The following is a 23035-nucleotide window of genomic DNA, read 5'->3' as shown; positions in this document are numbered from 1 at the left end:
TCTGGCGGCGTCGAAACGGCACAGAAGAAGCCGCGGAGAGATGCGGACGCGGAGGAAGAAAGAACAGCCTGGGAGAGGGGAGGCAGGGTCGGCCGGGTCGGAGGGATCGAGAGGGTCATGGGTCACGGGTCGTACGGCATAGCCCTGACCTTCGACCTTATCCCCTTCCAGCTCTTCTCGAGACCCCGTACAGACCCCTACCAGTCGTACCTAGAACTCGCTTCTACTTCGTGTTCGACTCCGCTTCGGGTCTCGCGGTGTACCCGCGGTGTCGTCTTGCGTTTCTTCCAAAAAATTCTTATCGGTGTTTCTAATCGGTGTGTCCAACGATATCAACTTAAATATAGAAAGAAAACGAAAAAAGAACGGAGTGCAACAAAGTGGCAATAAAAATTTCGTTGTTGTGGAATGTGATTACAGACCTTGACACAGTTTAGCGAGGATAGCAGTTTAACGACGCGCAAGTTTGGCATCGTTTATGTTTTGGTAGCGGTAGATTAGCGAGTGTGCAAGTGCATCTGGTGCAGACGCATGCAGAGGCGTGCAACGTAGCCTCGTGACACGGTGTAACGACGCATTGATTCGATCTTTACAACGGCCGGCCACGCTGATGGAGCCTGTTGTTCGTGGCGTGTGACCGCGTCCGCTCGGCTACGCGCCTCCGACTGCCTTGCTTCTTTGTGTCACGCGACCTCAGCTCGGCCGGATGGTGAATTGATTTTACTCGTCCGCTGTTTCTGGATAGAGGAACGCGTGGAAAGGCAATATGGGAATGTGTTTGATAAGAGTGGGGATTATGTAGATTGACAGGTAGATTGGCGCAATGGAACACGTAATATTGTCTCGATGTGTTTCTTCGCGGTTTGGTGACATTTTATCGCAACTGGTTCGTAGTCAATAAACTACTTTCAAAGGTCGTTCGTAATTTGGATATTTGCGTGTTACGGTTTTGCAACCTGTAATATGTCAAGTTTGACATTTTCCTAGTAAATTATATACCGATAAGTATACGCGTTTTTATACGTTGAATTTTCGATACTCGAAAGAGATAGAGCTTTTGGAAAAAAAAGGTAAATTTTTAATGCATTACATTTTGCATACGCGACTGTGAAATACCAAGCTCCAACAGTCGATAAATCACTAACAATCGAAAAATCAACTATCCAAATATCCATAATACAATTTTTTCATCGCGCTGGTTTCTTTATCGCCCTATTCCGTTGATACGCACGTGTTACGTAATTCCTATCAGCTGACGAAATATTTCTAATTTCTAACTTACTTTTTCCCCTTATCTCTCACGATTAACGATAGAAAAACAAGCGATGCGACTTGTATTCCAGACTCCACGGATTTCTAGCCTTTTTTGTATCGAAAGTTTGTCGCGGTTTGTTATTCGAAACTTGTCGCTTCATTATAAAACGTCGCCGTTAAAAGTCACGAAAATGTTCACGCGTCTGGCTTTCAATTCGATGGATAAATTACCGGTGAAATTGTCGTCCGATGCTCGTCGATGGCGTCTGTTAAACGCATGGACAAATGTCGCTCGTAAATCGGCGTTAGTACCTAGTAACGTTACTCCAGATGCAGTGCTTTCTCTTCGAACGCGAGTGTCGCGCATTACAGTCAGCATGATGAATGTAATGACAATAAATTATTCCGGATATCGGCAGTAAAGCCGCTTTATCGCGAGGCAGTACGTAACCCTCGCGTCCATTAAGAAAGAAATCGACTTTGCTGGCCAGAAAATCGTTTCTTCTCCGAGCCTTTGTCCAGACAAATTGCCGTATCTCCAGATAACGGCGTTACGTGTCTTTTCAACTTTGTGCAAAAATTCCTTCTTCCAAGCTTAAACTTGGATTCTTGGAAAGATTCTAATCAATAACAAAATCGATTTCTCATGCTTAGGAAATGAAATCTCTAAGTAGCGAAATAGGAATTCAAGTTAATTTTATCCCTGCCAAAAGTCACAGTCAAATTTTTCTTCTCACTCTGGTAGAAAGAAAGAAATAGAATCTTCCTTTTGAAAGTTTTCTATATCAAAAAAATTGAAGTTTTAGCGTACGCGTGAAAATTATTCGCAAGATAATCGACATCGTACTTGGACGTTTCCGCTGTTTGAATTTTAAATCGCGGAGACATTATCTCAATGGCACTCTCACTTTCTATCGTTATCGATAATCTTCGCGTGGTACCGCGGAACGTATCGCTATGAATCTGTATCGGATGTTGTAAATGTAATCGACGCTTAGAGAGCGGATTACATGTTTAATTACAGACGCAAGCGGCGATATCGCGTAATCGTAAATAAAACGAGACTGATGGATAATCAAGCAGTCCATTCAGGGGTATGATTAATACTGTTATCTGTCGAGTAGCGTGTCGGTCGTTTTGCCGGCTTTATAAACCGATCTTAGATAAACGCTAGTTGCACATCGAAAGAGCTTCATTATTGTGTCGTGGCTGGATAATCTGTTGGCTGGTTGCTTCTCGTTTCGCCACTAGAAAGAATTTCGCTTCGATTCTTCGTGCAATTACCTGCTTCTTCCTGTTTCGCTAACGCATCAACCTCTGTGATTAACGACACGGTTTAAAGCGCGAGTGGGACGAACAGGAGGAAAAATCGGCCGAACCGAGTGTTACGATCGGTATTCCGATGATTTTTACCCGAGGCCCAAACCCTTTCCATTAAGTCTCCTTTCACGAAGGATGCTTCGCTCCCGGGCAAGTTAGATTCTTAAAAAAGAGTAATTGCGTCCTTGGCCCTTGATTTATTCTGTTACTGTTGTTCTGCTGCCGCTCGTTTCCTATTTCTACGAGCAGTGTTGCACTTAGACGTTATCGACATTACCGAGGACTCTTTTTACATAAATGGAATGGAAATTTTGTTCGTTTCTTCCATCACGGTATTTGGAATGTTGACGACTGTTTCGCAATTCTCTATATTTGTTACGACCATGCGTAGGAAGCTTGCTTAATTCGAATAACCGTAGGACGACAAGTGGAACACCAAATTCTGGCACTGCTTCGATTGTCATTTCCATACATTTATCGTTATCTATTCCAAATCTCCATAATTAATTTTATTTCTTTCGTCTCGACAACTCTATTAAATTCGTAAACTTTTTACACGGAGAACGAGATTTTATAGGCTTCTCAGATTACGATCGTGGTGCTTCGGTACCCCCATCCAGTTCCTCGATATAGTCTCGAGTAATTACCTCCATAAACACAGAAACCTTAGCCAATAAAAATAAGAGGCAATCCAACCATAGCCATAACAAAATTCTATTTTTTTTTTCTTCTTCTTCTTCTAAAGTCTCCGTCGTCCATTTCGTCGTCAATATCGCAAATCTGTCTAACTACGGAAAGTCAACGTATATCGAGGAACAAATAGACGAGAGATGGTCGTGGAGTGAATCGCCGCGTTGATCACGAGCACAGACTATGTTTATACGCGTGTTCGTGAGCGCGTAGGTGCGTAGGTATATCGTAGATTACGCGTGGCGCACGAACGACCTCGGTGCACGGTTCGTTAGCAAGGATCGCCCTCCTCTTCCAGCTCGGCGACGTTGACCCGACGTGGGCGCGGGCCACGCGTCGCTAATGACGAGCAATCAGCCGCGAACTCGATGCAAATCCGGCGTCCAAAGGGCAGTCGGAGAAAGTGATTAGAGGATTGGCTCGTTGCGTTGCCTGGAGCCTGTTCTTTTCCAGAATGTTGAGATCGTCGAGGAGATCGTATAGGAACGTCGAGTTAGCAATAGAGAAGTTGATTTTACGCCATCGAGGATGACATTTAAGAAAGGATTGCGCGTAAAGGAAGGAGAGCCCGTATTTAATCTGTCGGATTTTTTAACGTTATTTTTTCAAACTTCAATAGCTTGGAAAAGTACGGCGAGCTCCACTCGGCAATTCTAATATGGCTTAGAAGAAAACCAATTTTGTACAAGGCTACGTGGTTGCGGAACTTTAGTGCGAATAGCTGATTCGTCACACGTGGCGTTATTTTTATCGTCTGCGTTAAGGAAAATATGGGTCAGTCGCTGGGAAATAATTCTATGATAATCGTTGGTACTTCCCAGAGGCTGAACGATTCTACCGAACGATCCATTTTGTTCCTAAATCGTAATTCTCGAAAAGCAAGGTATAAAGATGAAATGAAAATTCCAGAACCAACTTTCTCGAGCTATTTTCAATGCCAATCTGTCAGAACCGAGCTCGATGGTTGGCGAAAATTGCGCGTAATACGCGAGTGACGAAGAAAGTCGGTGTGCTCCGATCGAGAGGAAGTTGGAATCGCCTCACCTTCGTAGGTTCTGGTTTTATCTTCGCCGGCCCCTACCAACGCCGCCTCCTGAACCTCCACCACCTTCTCCGAGGTCCGCCCACAACGCGTGCTCCTTCGTTCCCTTCGCTCCATCCCCGCGAACTCCCACGCCACGTGCTCGTTCTTCTCGCTGATCTGCTCCTTTTGGTCCACCAGGAAGCCTCGGATCCTCCATCCATCACGCGCAACTATCGCGACTAACGAGTCCGCTCTTCATTCACGACCTCCGGTGCAAAACGGGCTCGCCACGGGTTCAAGGGTCGTGTTTCATTTGGCGAACGATTATGGGCTACTTCGACCAACGAGCGAACGAACGAGCCTCGTTTTCCAGTAACAATGCCTGTAAATAATGAGACCGTTCCGTGGAAACTGTTAATGGGATTCTCGAATGGTGTTTGGAGGTTCGTGTTAACCCTTCGGCAGTGTAATAAAGTGACGAAGAATTCAGGAAGTAATTATCTCTTTATCTTCGAAATACGGTTAACGGGTTAAATACTGTAAAACCGCAGTTAGATGTTGGCGAGGAATGGCGAAATTTAGAGATTAGTTTTAGAAGTTTTAATAACTCGAGCACGTCACCCTTGCGTTTATGGTGTGCTACCCATTCGATGTCTTGATTCAACTGTACTTTAATCGGGAATCGAAAAAAGAGTCTAAAATTTCTAACAGTCTGATCGACGTAAGAAACAGGATAAAAACTTGAAACAACCAGAACCAGGACTGGTATCCGTAGACTTGGAACATCAACCTCTTTTTCTTCGATTCCAATTACCGCAATTATAGCACTTGAGTCACGCTTCGACGCGAATTGATTTACCCTAGAATTCTACGACTCGTTGTTGCACAATCTACAAAAACGGCAAAGTTCACGTATTTTTTCCCTCTCTCTCTCTCTGTCTCATACTTGTCGACAGAAAGGAAGGTTGTCTCGGTGGCAACGTTATTTTGCATGACTTCTTTCTTTCGGAATTCCTTAGTTTTTCACGCTGTAGATTGTTACGTTACGCCTATAGTAACTGTATAGGCTCATGAGTCATAGTTTAAAGGATAAAGAATGATCGGCGCAGCGGTGGTGCGATTTATTTCTTCATGGTCAAGCGGTATAGAGAAATGCGCGAACAGTTTGTTTCACGCTTCGGCCAGTTCGCCCGGTGAAGTCGGAATGCTGGGCGAACAGGACATTTTTTATGAGCAGAATACATCGAGGAACGCTCGAAACGCGCTTTCTACTTTCTAAAGCTTCCTAGTATTTCGATTTTATGGAACGAGTTACCTGGTTTCATTGCTGTTAGTTAGGATGAAGATAAAAATATATCCCAGATAAAATAAACAATTGTAGTCGAGAGCTACGAACATTTCGTCGTATCTTTTCGCTTCCATTTTATTACTTTAATGAAATCGATCGAAGCGTTTTATCGTCCATTGTTGTATCATTCGACTGTAGTGGAATTAAGTCAATTAATCACGGCAACATTCCAATTTATTTCTTTATTCGTTGAAACCGCAAGAAATATCAAATCATCTGAAACCACGTCAAATAATCTTCCATATACCTTGGATCCGCGCTCATAAAACAAATCACCCATCGCTATGGAACATTATCGATACCTAGCAGCACTTCCACAAAATCGCCCTCGAATATCTCCAATTTCGTTCCATCGACTGGTTCCGTTTCGCAAACACGTTCCGCGCGTTTAGCGCAGGAAAACGGCTGCCACCGTTTACCGCGAAAGAGTCGCCCCGACTTAAAATACCGAGCAATTCCCAATCGAATTGCCTGCGGATAGTGATGGGAGCAAGTTCGATGCGAGTTCACCAAGCATAGCTGCGATCTACGCAGGTGTCGTTCGTTTTCCTAGCTCGCCGATCTATCGATAATCTACTATATTATTTTATTTATATTTCATTTAATTTAGTTTAATCTACTGTAACGTTATTTCGTCTCGTCTCGCTTCGGTCAGTCTGTCGTAGCACTTTGCTGTTCGTCAATTTATTATCTTAAGATTCTACTATACGCGCCTGCAACTCCTCAGCTCACGTTCCTTCGAAAATATTCACGAAAAATTCCAATCCTCTTGAAAGTATCATTTCGTTGGTCAAAAATTTTCCAATCGAATTCGAAGCTACTTGACGCGCACTTACTCCCATCGCTAGCGATCGATTCGAGCTGGTCGCGGATCATTCTAGCAAACCGCACGATTCCAGAAAACATCTAATCCAGCGGATAGGAGGTGGCATTACGGCGTGTTGCGCTAACGCGAAAAACAGTAGCCTCGTTCTGCATGCGGGGAAGGATCGGCACGCCTCGTCTGCGAGGCGAGCACAGGCCGCCAGTCTGCAAAAGCGGACTATCGACCAGGATCGCGCGAAATAGTACGGTTACGACGTGTTTTATGATCCGCGGGTAAGTGCGCGTTCCTTTCTAGCGGCAAAGTGGCAAAACCATCGTGATAAAGGAACGCAGCCATAGGAAACGCCGCAGATGCTGAAAGCATCGGGTTCTACGCGCAAAAGGGAAATCCGCGTCCGCGTTTTTTCCTAAAGCTCTTTGAGTCTTTTTGTCGAGCCTGTTTGACCGCGCCTTCGTCTTTCAAGGTTGTTTCGTTGTACTGCAAAATGGTAATCCGTGCTGTAACTAGCGTATATTGAGTTTACATGTTGCTAAGAGCGGCTGCTATTTATAGCAAGATTTTTCGTTTCGCAAGGAGACGATTAGGTGATTGAATGATTATTGAAAGGTTTCTGGATGATTTATTGAAAGACCCATAGTGCGTATGATTTGATACTGTACTTTGTGCAGTGTCGTTGATTGGCATATGATACGCGTGTTCGTATTTTGTAGGAGAAATTTGATTTTGGTAGCAAAGTTTGAGGATGTCGTGAGTTTCAGCGAAGATGGTTGATTTCAGGAAAATCGTGTAGCTGTGCTCTGGAACATTCAGCAAACTGACACAGATTTGTGAAAAGTGTTAATTAAAATTAACCAAAGCGAGTTAAATTTTTTCTTCAGTGAAAAACACGGTTTAATAATTCTTGTGAAGATATATCAGTGTTCTTGTGGTCGTAACTTTAAAATACACCTTCGATAAATTAATGTTACTAAAATACTGTTGTAAAGATCTGCTAAAATGTTTAGCCTCGACTGGGGCTTCCACTTCATTCCAGAAGAATATGGAGGTAAGAAAAAGTGCTTTAATAAGAAGAGCTATCAATTTGCCAGTTGACAAAATTCTGGACCCTTATTAACGCCCCCTACACCGTACAATCATCGATAAATCAAGTGTCGCAAGAATTTCTCAATGAAAATAAAAATCCTTAACGAAGAAATTCAAGGATCCAATTCCGCCTGAGCCATCAACGACCCTAACGCTTAATATCATTAATAAATCTTCGCATTCATATAACAATCCAAAAATAAAGGAGTTTCGCCAACTTCCACGAAACGCAGCCTAAAAAGGTACGACGTTCCCCTACGTTATTAATAAATTGTTGTACGCGAAGCGACGTAAAATTTGTCTTCGAAAACCCTGGAGAAACTTCGCGAACCTAAATGAAACGTAAACTAAAAAAGGAACGAAATTTCTCTCCTACGGATCAGTGTTATTAATAAATTTTTTGCACGCAGGCCGGTACCAAATTTGTCTTCGCAAAAAGGGGTATACTTCGCAAGCACGAAGTACAGTCCTTAATCCCGGCGAGGCCTTAGTCGCGAATTTATGACTTAATATATCGGTATTCCGACGAGTCCCGACGTTGAAACACCAAGAAAACGAGTAATCGCGCAATTTCACTGTCGTGGTGCTCGCACGAAGCCACCCCATGCTGGGCGTCCGCTGAAGCGACCGGCTTCCAATCCGCTGGAGCGCGTGGACCGAGAAAAAAGTCACGGTCGGAAGTATGGAAAGCTCGGTAGCAGGTGCCCCGCTGCGAGGTTTTCTCATTTTCAACGTTTTGACGTGGCTCGACGTACCGGTCTGCCAACGTGGAATAATACATACCGCTGACCAAAGACCAATTAAATCGATCCGTAACGACAGCTCGTTTCTGTTAGGTTATCGCACTGATTTAATTAGCGATTCGTCGATAGCTGCGCGTGTAAACGTTGTAAATTGTCCGATCATCATTGTTTCTATTTGATTTCCTCTCATTTGCATTCGTGTTACAGGTTGCTTTGCATTATTTCCTCGCGGGTGATTAATCGTTTTAATACTCGCGTATCTTATTAAAAACGAGCGCTTGCATTCTTTGGATTTTTGAGTCTTTGAATTTTCGAATCTTCGGATTTTTGCGGATCTCCGTTTTCTTCTCTGTTTCTTGCGTAACATATTCCGTAACGAAAAATATCTTTCTGTCGCTATTGATCGTTAGAAATCGCATTTCTTCTATCGATTCATCAACGCGCCTGCAATCAAAAGAGTATCTGCTCGACCAGGGAAGTTGTATTAGTTAACCTTGTCAGATAGGTAGGTAGCTACCTTCTAGCTGGTCGTGCATGCTAAGTAGCTACTTCGTGGGTGGTGCACCCGACTACCACCTACAGTTGCAGTCGCGGAGCACGTGGTATTCGTCGATCGATCTAATCGATACGCGTTCCATCCCCGAGTGATTGGAATTGCTACCCCCTCTAGCGTGCTTCAGCTCGTCCGGCAGTGCGGCCCAAGGCTTCTTTGATTTCGATCTTCCGTTTAGCAAGTGCACGCCTGGTAAAGGTTCCTGTTCAGCTTTCTTACAAGTGTCGTTCTTTTTTCTCTCTTTTAGAAATTGTCAAGATCTAAATCGGAAAATAGATAAAACGTGTAATATCGAATAGTAAAGATACAAATTCGTAGAAAATCGTCCGTATTGAAAAAAATTACACAACATTTGCGTTGTGGGATTGACATAAATATTAATATTCTCCGTCTATTAATCTCCGTACAAAATCTGTTACAAGTGCCATTTAGCAATACGATGATTTCTGTTATCCCTTTAACCTATCACCATTATGATAATTAACCTCTGTTTTCCAAGCTTTCTCTTTTCAAACAGGATTGTTCCTACTTATCTCGATAAAAATCTAACTTTTACCATAGGATCGGTTCCCGTAACGAACCTCACGATGTTACAACATCATTCGATATATGTATAATTAAAAAGCATTATAATCCCCAGCCATTCGATGCAACAGCACAACATCCGCACAATACCAACCATTAACATACATTCACGTTACCATACACATTCACGTTACCATACGCTCGACATTGTTGAACAATGAAACGTAGATCCCACGAATCTCGATCGAATCTCCACGATCGATTTGATTAAAATCTCTCCATTGAGCTCATGCGAGTCCTTGGAACCGACATCTAGGGCGGTCTCTTTAATGACAGTCGAGGGAAAGGGTTACGCCGTGGGTGGTGCCTTGCATCTGCATTTGTTCGATTCTGCCGTTTATCCGTCTGCGTTTAACCCGCTATCGATTCCTCCATCTGACGATCTATCTTTCGTTTTTGTTCCAGGTTCGGAGAAGAATGGATTTCCTGATGCCGGTGCTTCATTCGCGTGCCAATTTGGTGAGCTATCAAACAACTTTTGTTCGCCTTTCTGTCTATCATTTTTTTGCTTTCTGATTTATCGATTTACCGTCCATGGCTATTGAATTAGGATCGTTGGAAATTTTTACATCGACAACGAAACAAGTTTTATGTTTCAATCGTCGCTGGCTTTAGAATTAACCTGTTAATTTGACTATGCCTGTTTGCAATATCGGTACTTTACTCGCGTTCGTTGAACCACGAAACGATATTCGTTCATCGTTTAATTTACCATCTTTGCCGTTTAACTTACCAACTCGCATTAAATTATTAACCTGTTAATTTAGATATTTAACTATGGCGATATTATTGGTTAAATTGTCTTAACGATACGATGATCAGTTTTTGAGCAATTCCGTGCTTCTTATTAGCAACATATAGTTTCTTATATATTTTTCTAAGACTGCTTTCCGTGATTACGGATAATCAACTGTGCAATGATCTTTTTACAATTGGTCATAAGAAGTGGAATTTATGCGAAATCTCGTCGAATAACGAAAATGATGAAGGTAAATGAGCGTGAGGATGGTTTTGCTAAAATTGGAAATATCAAGCGAACATAAAATGCCGTTTATAATGACAGGATGTTATAATGGAAGGTTAAGCGTTGTTTGTTAGTAGACCGTCGATGATTTTGCAAATAAAATACGTAGATATATCCGAGAAGTTCGCGATGGTAAAGCTATATATTAAATATTTTTGTTCCTCCATTTGCAAGGCAAAAGTTAATTCGTTTTATTTCGCGTGTCATTCCCTTTTTCCATCGTATGCAAATCGGAAATTGCTTTATTTTTTCTAAAAATAAATTTTATATCAATTTGTTTCGAGTTCGCTCCGATTCAAAGGTTTTTCTTTTCCTCCAATATTAATTCCCTTTAATTTTCTCGTTAATCTTTTTTTTCGTTATAAAATCCGACACAGAGTATCGCGTTACAAGGATTTTTTTAGAAACCACAGTTTCAATTTCCTTTTGATTTTATTAGCATCGCAGTTATTAAAATAATAGTGCCAATATCGAAGGAAAAAGTTTCGAAATCATCGTCTTCTTCGAAGCTATTAATTTGCACAACCATCTGCAATCAGCCGAAATTAGGTGAACCTACAATCAACCTACACTGTCTTCCACACCTGCCTCTCTGTCTATCGCCATTCCGATTCTCCCTACACCAAAATCATCGGGCCACGAGTCGCAAAAAACTACATCACCGCAGAACAAGGCACGTTTCCAAGGTGGCAGCATCGTCACGATCAAAGAATCACTTTGAAACAGCGAAACACGCTGTTTCTGGAGTCGATCGCGCGTAACGGAGACACGTATCCGAAATAAAACGGATCAGATATTTCGTTGGACCACGGTATATCGATCTTGAGGACGTGGTCGTGGTCGATGCGTAACGAAACGATTAGGGTCTAGCGATTATTCGTGGTCCTATGTCGCAGTTAACCGGTCGTAGAAGTAATAACGGCCGGTAATCTGGTCCAGCAATCAATGAGTACGTGTTTATGTAAATTGAACGAGCCACGACACGAACCACGCGAGCAACTTTTCCTATACGCCCGGGACCTGCGCCGGTCGAGGGTTGGAATGCTTTGTTATCTCACGAGGAAGACGATATGTCCCCACTGCACGCGAGGACTCCTCGCTTGCTTGCTCCTGCGAATGACGAATTTCGTGTTGGAAAAAGTTTCGCATCTCGTTCGACGCAGTTTTGGATGTTTTAATTTAGCGAGAGTCGTTTGACGAGGTAAATTAGCGCGATAGATTAGCGCGTGGATTTAATAGCTGTACGATTTTTCGAATCTCTTGAAACTTGGCCCATGCTACGATCGAACTTGTACATTATTTTCTATCGAGTCGGATGTTCGAAGCTCTGAACCGTTCAAATTTCTCTCCTTATCTGCTAGAAAGTCCGAAGAGGACAGAGATTGAGCGATAAACCATCGGTTTATGCGTTCTCCGGACAGCGATCGTGCAAAGTGAAAAAAGAAGCATCGTTTCAATGTAACCGAGTAGCTGACACAATCCCCGGCAGTTGTAACTCTTCTTGATCGACGATTATCCGCGGTAAATTGCACCGTCTTCGTTCGAAGGTACGTCGGATCGTAGCCGTGGCTCCGCGAGGCAGATGTAAAGCAGAATAATTGTAGTCATTACTTTGTTAAACAGGGTATCGCCACCGTTCGCTTCTTACTCGCCTTCCTTTCCGCGCTCTTTCCTCCTGTTCATCCTCCACCCTGTTCACGCTGACGTACGCGCGACGCTATAAAATTTTTAGTACGCCCTGAGCGGCGTTATTGGCGCGTTCACACACGCGCGTCCCTCGCCTCGACGCCTCGACGTCGTTAACGACGCGAAATTGCGCCAGTGTAGCGTTTGTTTGCCGTAGTCGGCCACCATTCGCCACCGGTCGAACGTCCACGTTTAACCAGAACGAATTGCAACGACCGTTCGCGATAATGACAGGTATGCTAGGGAGAACGTCCTCGTAGACAGTATGTTGGTCGTGGTAGATTTTTTTCTTTTCTCCTTTTGATTCTTCGTTTTCTCCCTTTTTTTATTTTCTTCGTCGTAAATGGTTCCTCGAGGGCATAGTTGCATCCAGATTTATCGGCGAGTTCCTCGGTGTCCGATTTATGGAAAGTCCATAGAAGAGAACGTCCGGTGTCGCCTGGTACCAGAGCCAAGTTATCGATAGTCCCGCCGATGGCTGTAACTTTTTGGCGTCACGGAACATCGATGCCGGAGACGGTGTAATTTATGAAAGTGGCGGTTGGGTGCGCACAGCCGATTTATTGGAAGTCGTTGCATAGAACGGTGGCGGCGTTCGCGGTTCAATGATCGAATAGGCGGTTCCGCGCAGATAATCGCTACAGAGGATGCGAATGAAATTGGTCGTTGCCTTGTGTTTGCGTAGTTTGCGGTCAATGGGAATAGTTGCGGGAAAAGGGTCGTTCGTGGTTAGTAAAATAGAGAGACCGGAGCAAGCTACTCGAGCAAGTCCTTTGTCCTTTGATCGATTAATATATTCCATAAGAATAGCGTTTGTTAAAAATACTTGATAAATCGACGAATGTTTCTGGAAAGCTATTGGGAAGCAATACTTTGATATCTTTGGTACACCAAAAATTAATGATACAGGAAAGACAATTTTGACAATATTTAGAATCGGTCGACAGTGTACGGAATTTAAACACTGCTTTCTAGCAGAAGATGGAGAACGTATACTCTTCGTTTTCTACGATATAGCAGCGAACACGGTAAAAGTGCGAAGATATTTAAAAGTGGAGGAATAGCGGATCCCCACCAGAGTCGGTGGAATCCAGTTCACAAAGTCAACGTGGCCGCGTTCTACCGGTCGGCGAGGTCGTACGCAGAGTTCGTCGTAACCGTACCAGACGCAATGGAATAGCATGGTCGTTCGTCGAATGGGAGCCGCCAGAGGCCGATCAATTATGCCGGTCGATTCCAGGCCACGAAATGTCAAGGCTCCACCTCGATGGAATTCTAAGCCAGCCTCATCCTCGCCGCTCAGTCTCGAACCTGATACGTGCGTGCTCGTGACACGAGCGTCATTGATAATGATGCGCTTGCCGTTCCTTCGCGGGAATATCGATTCGATCAGCTTCTTTTGTAACGAGCCTACGCGATAGTATCGTAATCGAGAAGGTGGAGCACGGCTGTGTGCAAGAGTTTAAGAATTTCGTCATTGATTCCATATCGATATTAGACGAAGTGTTTTATCGTTTTATCGAAGATAAGCTTTGACGAAGTATACCGATAAAATTTTCAAAGCAGATGATTTATTCGCGTTACTTCACCGTTCAAAGAAGAAATCGCGCGTTTAAAAGACTGACATTTTAGCATTTTTACGTCGTCGATAGAATTCGAGGAATTATTTCAAATAATCGCGGCAGTTTATTTTAATTTCTACCTCCACTATGTTCCTACTAAGAGCAAGGTACACGTATTACTTCATCAAAGATTATTCTCGGCTAAGTATCGCAAAATTAAATAAGCGCGCATGGCTCATCACCGAGTCGCCGACCAAATTCCAAGGCAAAGTGGTTACCCACCAACTTCCCGTTCCCAATTTTAAAGCGGCCGATCGTCGCGCGAACTCCATCAAAATTTTAATTTACCGCCGGTCGTACCTTAACCACGGTCTCCCAAATTAACCGTCGAGTATCGGGAGGCTTCTGGAAACGAGCTTCTTGGCTCGGGCGAACTCGAATGGGAAGCTCTCTCGCGTAAGAGGCAGTTGGCGCGAATAACGCCGCGTCCCGGCGTCACGTCCGGAGCGATGATGCTCGCTATACGGCGGAAAGGCGAGGCCAGATGTAAGTACTCGCACGTACGCACACGCGTGTGCCAAAGTATAATAAACATAATCGCGGTAGCACGATGAGAGGAGGCCTTGGCCGTCTCCCTTCGGTCGTGGCCGGCACGCCCACCGCTACTACCATCGTGCCGTGCAAAGAGAAAATACTGGCGTGGCAATCAACGGTTTTACACCTGAGCATCTACACGTAGGTCGGAGGCGGCCGAAGAAGCGAGCCAGAGGTTAAAGAAAGGATGGAGAAAGAGACCCGATAACTTCTCTTCTCTCCACCTCCTTCTTATCCTCTTTTCCTTCTTCTCCTGCTCCTGTCCTTCCTTCTCCTCTTCTTCTTCTGCTACTTCTTCTTCTTCTTCTTCTTCTTCTTCTGCTACTTCTTCTTCTTCTTCTTCTTCTTCTGATGCCGATGCCGATGCTGCCGTTGTTGCTTCTGATCCCGAGCGAACGAGCAACTTGCCTCGCTTGGACTTGTGCATCGGCTCGATAGGGCCGAGCACGATGCACGCCGACCTACCCTGAAGGATTATCGACAAAGCATCTCTCGATACGCTCCCGTTGCCTCGACTGCTCCCGTTGCACGTCCTGGATCGATCCTGGCTTCGGTGTCCTGAACCTCGCTGCTCCGAGTTAACGGCTCGGTTCGCTTATCTACTGTTGCTCAACAGATCCGATGATCGATTTCGATCGAACGTTTCACGCTATACGTTCGAACTTCGCACCTTAGGCGATGCTTGCTTTTTACAAGTTTTGAGTCGGATTTGATCCGAGTTTGGAAGATGAGATGGATTTGAACGTTGCGAGTAACACGAAGTAAGAGAACGCGTGTTGAACGTTCTTTTTCTTTTTTAATTATTTCGCCACGTATCGGAAAGCGGTTGATATTCGATACGGTTGAGAAGCTTAGAAGAGACATCGTATCTCGAGCGTGTCGGTGGTCAAAAATCGAAGATTCGTGCGACAGAAAGAAGCGAGATACGATAGATCTCGCGGACAAAGAAGACGTGCGTATCCTTCGAGATGTATCGAGATGTATCGATGATTATCGTTCGAGCGGAAGCGATATTTCTTTTCGCGCGGTCACGTCGACCGGGTTGACAAGCTCGCGATCGAATTTCTACGGCATTCCAAGGGACAGTTTCTATAACGTAGAACAATTTCCAGCTCGATATTAGACGCGTAATATCCAGAGTGAACTTTGCGAGTGAGTCTGCATTAACAACTAGAATATTAGTGCTGTCTATTCTACGACTTTCTAAATGCTTTAAATGTTTTATCCGATTGGTTTATAACGAAAAATTAATTTCATTCCTATTCTCGTTAAAGCACATCACCGTTGTGTATCCCTAAAAACTGAGAAATTTATAATCAAGTCTTCCAGACAAATTCGAATGGTATATATCGTTTTCTCTACTCATTTAGTTCCTGAAAAAAAAAGGAAAAGAAACAGGCGTGTACCAATCTTCCATTGAACCCTTAGATTAATCTACGTTTAATCTTCAATCTAAATCGAATTCCAGTAACGATCTAAAACTCATATTCCAATTACTCGTCTAATATCCATCGTCGTTGGATACGCGCTTCCGTGATCCTTTTTCCTCCTCCTCCTCCTCCTCCTTCTCCTCCTGCTTCTTCTTCTTCTTCTTCTTCTTCTTCTCTCGATACGTTCCTCGAACGTGCCCTTTCGACAGGGAGATGCAGATCCGCCGAGAAAGTTGTTCGGGTCGCGGTTATTTGATCAGAGACTCGTACGAACGAGTCGTTAGCTCGTACGTGCCAAGATCGAGATTCGCCGGTGTGGACACCAACACCGGTGCACGTGCTCCCGTATCATCGACATACGTGACTCCATCGCTGCGGCCAAGGTATATATTCCCTTCGATATATAGGGTGGGGTAATAACCATTGCCACTTGAAATAACTCGCTCGAATGGCGTTCGAGGGACGAGCTGAATGATATTCGGCCCGCGGTGCTCGCTGATACCGATTTGCATGAATGGGAATTTTTTTCGCGTGATTTACGACGCGACAAAGTAATTGGCGATCGTTCGCGTGCAATGCTGCACGAAGCTTTTATTATTTTCCGAGGATTTGTGGCAGTTACTCGCTTGCGATAATCGTAGACGCGAACGTAGCTTTCGTTGAATCTGAGATCGAACGAAGCTCTTGGAACTTGTTTAAATTATTTATTTCATACGAGGGAGATTACACCGACACATAGAGCGTTTTGCCGTTTAGAATGAAACATTCTGCTCGTCGTAAACCGAACAGGTAACCGAGTACATAATCTCTACAACGAATTAAACAACTCGAGAAGACAGCAAGTAATTGGCAAAGAGAGCGAGAAAGAAGTACACGAGATCCGTTGATATTCGGAATATCGAATATCTTCAAACTTTCTTCGAAACGTCGTGCTAATTCCAAAAAGAATGAAACCAAAAACCCCGTTCGAAATGACACACCTCTAATAGCCCCTTGTCTCGTAGCCGAAGACACCCTACGCAATCCGGTCTCCAGGGGCAATAATCTCGTACGACAACGACGGAGCGAGTTATATCGCAAGTGGCAGCGGCTATTTTCTCCTGCTACATACAAGTGTGCCAATATACTCGAAGATCTCTTGCCCCTTCCCCTCGTAGAGGTGGAAGATATACGCGCGTTTGGCAGAAGCGAATACACGAAGGGGGGTTCAGCTGTTACGAGGCATCGGGAGCATAAGTCTATACTTATGGGCTAGGTGGTAGATATGGAGCGGTCGATAATGATCCAATATACTGGTACATCCTCGCGAAGTAATTACAATGATGAGCGAACCGCTACCATCGGGCTGGCACTCGGCTCCTTCGGAGGCTAGGCGTTGGATCCGAGCACTCCTTCTCGTCCACCTCCTTTCCCCTCGCGGGTCTTCCTGTTTTTCTTGTTACTGCCCCTCGCTCTCCTTTCGCCTGTTCCACCACCACCGCCACCTCCTCCTCCGTCTCTTCCACTTTATCTTGTTTCGTTCGCCTCCGCACTCTTTCTCCTACCGAGCGGCGGCCTCTCCGGTGTTGCGCACCGCAACAAGAGCAAACATCCACCACGGGGTCGTCACGGGGCCACGGAGTCACGGTGGATGGATCCTCGGAGCTGTTTCTCGATCCCCCGGAATTATCACGGGGCCACCATGGGGGTTCAACCGGCCGGAAGTGCGTCATCAGCGGTGTACGTGCTCGCCGCTAACGATCCTCGCGCAGCCAGCGCTCCTTTGTTCTTATGGATTCCTACGGCGTGCCCTTTGTCATTCGCTTTCTGCTGCTTTAATTATCGTCGATGCGGACGATTGGAAGAATAGGAAGAACCAAGGTTCGATGGATGGTGGAGCGAGGCTCGTCGTAATTGATTCGCCACGAAGAAACGTTTGAAGAAGTTTGCCATAGTTTTTGAATCGTTTTAGAGAAAGAGATCCGTTGTTATAGTTTTGGATTCTTAAGATGTTGAAGAAAGTGAGTGATCCCGTAGATGTCACGATTTATTAGGAGTCGAGTTTAGAACAGCAGAGTTCGCTATGATCGATCTCGCATGTGATTTCTATTTAGAGTAGAGGTCGTTCATCGCATCATCAATAAGAAACTCAGCCACTCATCCACTGTCAATTACACGCTTCTTGCAACGATATTGCGTCGATCAACCTCGATCGTGGCAATTGTGTAAAGTCAAGCGTCGACAAACCTTGTCAAACACACGCTTTCTCGTTCGAAGCTCGACCTCTAAAGTCAATTTTCTCAAAAAATTCCGTGTCAAATCGGAGGAAGCTATCCAGACCTCGGAACCCAAATATCAAGTCGCGTAGGTGGTCAGTCAGAGGAAAAAATTCGCGGGATCCACGTCAGAAACTTGGAGCAAGACTATAGGAAGCGCGAAACGTTCGCTCTGGCGAAGGTTCATTCATCGATTTTTTGTCCCGAAGAACCTGCTGCGAGCTAGATCACTCCGCTCGCCAGGAGCTGAATAGAGGCGATGCGAAGTGTCTGATTAAGGTTGCGTTTTTTCCCTCTCTCTCCCTCTCTCTCTCCCCTTCCTTTTTCCTTTTATTTCTTTTCAGTTTCTTTTATCAGAGAGCGTCCAGCGGCCCGTCACGAGCCGACGACCTCGCCCTCTTCGCTTCCTTTCCGGTCGACTCGATTATGAGCGAATATGGCTATCAAAGTGAACAGCCTCGCCTCGCGTAGCATCGACATCCTGGGCTGGGCGCTATCTCGGGCGCATTCTTTTGCATAATCGATCGGTGATCGGATCGGTAGGCGGCTAGCAGCGCCGGCAATTATCTTCTTGTCGTGAGGTAGCGAAATTTCTTTCAGACCAGAGTATCGCAGGAGGAAGATTGTTTCGACGTACAGCGACGATTCACGCGAATACGTTTAGCCGCGATCGAGATTGCCCCCGGTGCTTCCAAGCGGATTTCAGTTTCGCTCGCACGATGAATAATCGAAGTTTGCGTAAGAAGCTTTTTGTCTAACGCGTGAAGTGCGAGTCGAATCTCTTTCTCGACAATTTCGACATTGGGTCGATTCTCTTCCCATCGACGAATATATCTTCTCGTCCATAGCTTTCGCTTTTTCAGTTACGACACGAGGCCGGTCGTTCTCTGTCCATCTCTTTACCAATTAATTCTCGATTGACTATTTAATCGATAGAGAAACATTGGTTACAGATCATGCAGACACTTTACAAACGTTGCAGTCGATGGCGTCGTTCTGAGGGTACGATAACGTAAGAAATCCACAAGGGTTGAAATTTCGCTGACGATAATCAACAGCAGTCGATCTTCGTACAGTCGGTCGATGTAGCCATAAATACGACATGACGACAAAGTGACGGTTGCGACGCCACTGTGACCGTGCATCCTCGCGCAGAAGAGCACGCATAACGTAGAGATGCAACGCTCGAGAGCTCCGGATCGCCGAGGGCGCGCTTCTCTCCGCAAGAAGCGGAGGTGAAGGGGGCACGCCAGCGACCACGAAGAGGGGCCTGAAGAGAGCTAGGGGAAGAGGTCGACCGGGATAAACATCTGAGCCCCGCCCGGCACCCGAGGCGCAGCCTTTTGTTGCTCCTCTTCATCGTTTCTCTTCTCCTACTTCTTCCTACATCGTTGCTTCTTTCTTCTACCTCTTCTCCACTTCTGGTGGAACTTTCTGCCTCTGCTTCTTCTTCGTCGTCTTCCTCGTCTTCTTCTATGGTCGCGTCTTGTTGTTCTTCCTTCTCTTCCATCGTAACGCTGCCATTATCGATCACCGATGAGGCTTCGCCAGCGTGTCGATATGTAGCATTTCACACGTCCCGTGCATTTTATGGCGTTCCGCCTCTATCTGGTTTCCTTAATTGTATTTCGTTTCTAACGCTTGATTCGAGCTTGATTAACATTCCGTCTTGACTCGTCGAGAGTTGACCTTTGCCTGATGGGAGCTTGAGCGATCGTGAGAGATCTTTTCAGGGCATTATTCGATTCTCTTCTTTTTGCTCGCGTCGCTTCTTTCCTGCAGTTTAGCATTTCTTGGGATTTGATCGCTGCAGGTTTTAAACGACCAGAATCGAGGATATCCTGCGTAGCTTTAATCATACGAATCGTGGTCTTGGGAGAAATTGACGTTACAGAGGATCGTAATCGAATTTTCTACTAACTGTAAGTGGATTAAAATTTTCGCCTAAAAGTCCTGAACGGTTGAAGATGTGTAACACGAATACACTTGGAATTTTCTTTATATCTTTGGGAAAAGCGAACAACAAGTGAACATCGAGTTTTCATCGGTGTCTATCTAAATTCCTAATATTCGTCAAGGTTTTTATAACGTTTAGGAATTTGTATTAACTGCTCAAGATTACCTATTGCTACATGTTGGATGGGGATCTTTAATAGCTCGTAACCACCCACTATGAAGAAAACGAAAACGTAACTTCCATTAAGCTAAAATTACACCCTCCGTTGAAAGCGAACGCCTCGATTAACCCGTTAGGGGCGAAGCAATCAAATAATCCGTAAAAGTTGCGTAATAGTAAAACGTTATTATGTTTGTGCAAAATTCGAGATCTTGGGCGAGGGAAGAAAATTAGAAATCCGTTTCAATTGGTCCGCGTTTATCCTAAACTTCCTTCCAAACTTACCTGTCATTTCCTTCTCCTTTCTTTTCAACCTTCCAACTTTTATTTCTCCGAGGCGTCGACGGTCCCTCTTCTCGCTTCTCGAGTGTAGCAACCCTGATCGAATCGCTCCCCACTTAAAAGCGAAACTACACCATCTACCTGGAACATCTCGAAACGCCGAACAATTCATCCCGTCCGACTAAATTAGAAATCCATCAGAAAACGCTTTTCACCCGAGCAACCTTTCATCTTATTCAACGCAAGGAACGAGGCTAACGTTTATCGGCCTCGACCCGTAATTCCCCGTCCAGTCGATCGCCGCGGGATTCGCTCCGATAACGAGCCTTTCCGATTAAAGTTTATTGCCTGGCCGGTGTATCAGATAAGAGCTTCCGTGTTTCTTGTCCAGGGATGACGCGGGGTGAAAGGATCTCGCAAACACTACGGTTTCTCGCGACCTAGACCTCGAAACAGAGGCCGTATTAACCCATTCGCGTGTGCAGAACTACAGGGCCGAGCCTGAGCTTAGCGTAATCCGAAGCTATTGACACGCATCGCGTGTGCACATTCCGTAGAATTGTGACACGTCTGGCGATTCGTCTCGTATCCGAGAAAAGAAATCGCTCGTCTACGTCGAATCCACGTAGTCCTGTGTAGCCTCGAGGAATTCGTTGATATCGCGCGTCTCGATGATTTAATTTTTTAATTGCAACGAACGCTTCGCTACACCTTGACCTGTATCGCGGTATCGCACGGACAAGAGGCAGCATCGCGAGAGAATCTGGTGCAGGGCTACGATAAGATGGCGAAGCGAAAACCCGATTTCACCCTTTTTGACTCGTTTTGGACTGGCGTGTGCACGTTGGTGGATCCTGGTTCGTTGGCGTATTGAATAGTTTACGGCTTCTAAATAAGCGGCCCTCCCGTTCCCAAACAATTTGCCCACGCCACGGATCGCTCGTAAATAAAGATAATCTATTCTACCCGGAAGATAAAAATCGTTTCGCGGAGCAAGGTTGGGGCGAGACTTGAGACGAAGGAAGAGGAGGAGCGAGATGAAGAAGGACGAGATGGAAGACTACAAGGGGGAAGAGGCGTCGTGTACACGAAGCGGGACGCTACGCGTTCGTTCCGCGGGTGAACGATCCTCCAGTTATTCATTTTTACGTCGTTCATTGGCCGGATTTTACGAGGCAAAAATGGTGAAATTGCACTTTGTGCGCCGTGCGTGCCCCGCTCCCTCTTTCACTCTGTGCGCTCTTTTCAGCCTTTCTTTCCCTTATTCTTACGCTCGGAAGAGCCGCGGATGCGATGTCGAGGTAGCTGATGGGAAACCTCGGGATTCACCATTGCTACTCTTTCTTCCATGGATTCCTGTCTTTGATCGTCGTTTCGAGGCGTGATCCTACGATCTCGTGAATTTTAAATCCTACGATACTCTAGTTTCTGAAAAAAAAAACGCGAGTTTTAGTGGAAAGAAACGATGACTGTTAAATAAAACCGACGATGGACGATCATTTGGAGAACGTTATTTATTATTGTTGCTCTATTCTGCAGATACGAGTCTTTCTGAATATTTTCAAAATGCAAATTCGATAGAGGACATCTCGCTTCGTTCTATTCTTCTCACATACGATTTCGACGTAACCCGCTTAATTATAGCGAATTTCCTTCGTCGTCCGGTTATTCGTCATTCTAGCACATCGTTCTGAGAGTCTTCAAGTTTCATCCCGCCACTGACCAGTAGCAAGGCGTCGCAATTACGTCGTCTCTGCGGACGCTACTCGATTTTACTCTGCTTAGCCAATTTACGACTGTTTCTAGTATTTCACTGCCTTGTATCCCGTCAACGATAGCGATCGTTGACTATTAAAACGCTGGAGAAACATCGATCGAGCGGTCCGGTTTTTTAGTGGACCATGTCCATCGGATTCGAGGAATCACGCCACCCCCTTGTAATAACATTTGACATTCCAGGCGCCAATTCTCTCAATTATTACTGGCTTCCAGCGATACGTCCGCACTTAACGTCCGGATGATGAATTTACGATGTTTTCTCCTTTACATAAGCCTTCGTCTTACAATTTCATACGCCTGTCGCTTCGACGAAATTGTATTAAATTATAGGGGCGAGGGGGGCTGAATTAAACAGATTTATACTGCCGAGGAAGAATTTGGACGCACCAGTTCGTAACTTCTGTAACGAGTAGCTCGTTTCTTAGGAATTACGCTAATTACAAATCTTCCGTGCTGCTAGTGCTCATCAAATCTTTCATAGCGGAAACGAGAATGAAAAAGTTAAAGGATAAATAAAACGAACGATAGAGGGAAAATAAATTAAAGAAGAGTAAAACTTTGTAAAAATAATACGAAAAGGTTGGACAAGAAAAAACGGAAAAGTACGTAAAGGCTGGGCGAAACAAACACGCTGTGTAAAATTCATTGGAACCGTTAACGTTTTCATTTGTTAGACATAAATCTTTCAGCTTCTAGGCGTGCAGCTATATAAATTAACTAGAGACACGTCGGATGTCACGTTGGAAACGCGATAAACGATTCGCTGTTAATTAAGGGTCCCTCGTTTATTGGCCAAAGCGTTAACAGGTTCGAGCGGGGAGAATAATAAATTAGTCGATGATCTTTTTCGTTCCCGAAGACGCCTTCCGTGAGTCCAGTGG

The 23035-nt window shown here is 44.8% G+C and overlaps 1 protein-coding gene across 2 annotated transcripts in view; it reads left to right on the top strand.

Annotated features, from left to right (window-relative positions):
- The first annotated feature begins 329 nt into the window (after positions 1-329).
- Positions 330-23035, top strand: part of LOC126922376 (uncharacterized) — a 185676-nt gene continuing 162970 nt past the window's right edge. For both annotated transcript variants that reach the window (XM_050734921.1, XM_050734920.1), the window contains exons 1-3: positions 330-886; positions 7240-7507; positions 9832-9885. In XM_050734921.1, the coding sequence (XP_050590878.1) occupies positions 7459-7507; positions 9832-9885 (103 nt within the window). In that variant the 5' untranslated portion in view covers positions 330-886; positions 7240-7458. The remainder of the gene's footprint in view (positions 887-7239; positions 7508-9831; positions 9886-23035) is intronic.

Source organism: Bombus affinis, chromosome 12 (assembly GCF_024516045.1).
Source record: "Bombus affinis isolate iyBomAffi1 chromosome 12, iyBomAffi1.2, whole genome shotgun sequence".
Classification (NCBI taxonomy): domain Eukaryota; kingdom Metazoa; phylum Arthropoda; class Insecta; order Hymenoptera; family Apidae; genus Bombus; species Bombus affinis.
Note: the sequence above shows the minus strand (reverse complement) of the source record. Positions and strands in the feature narration are given on the sequence as shown.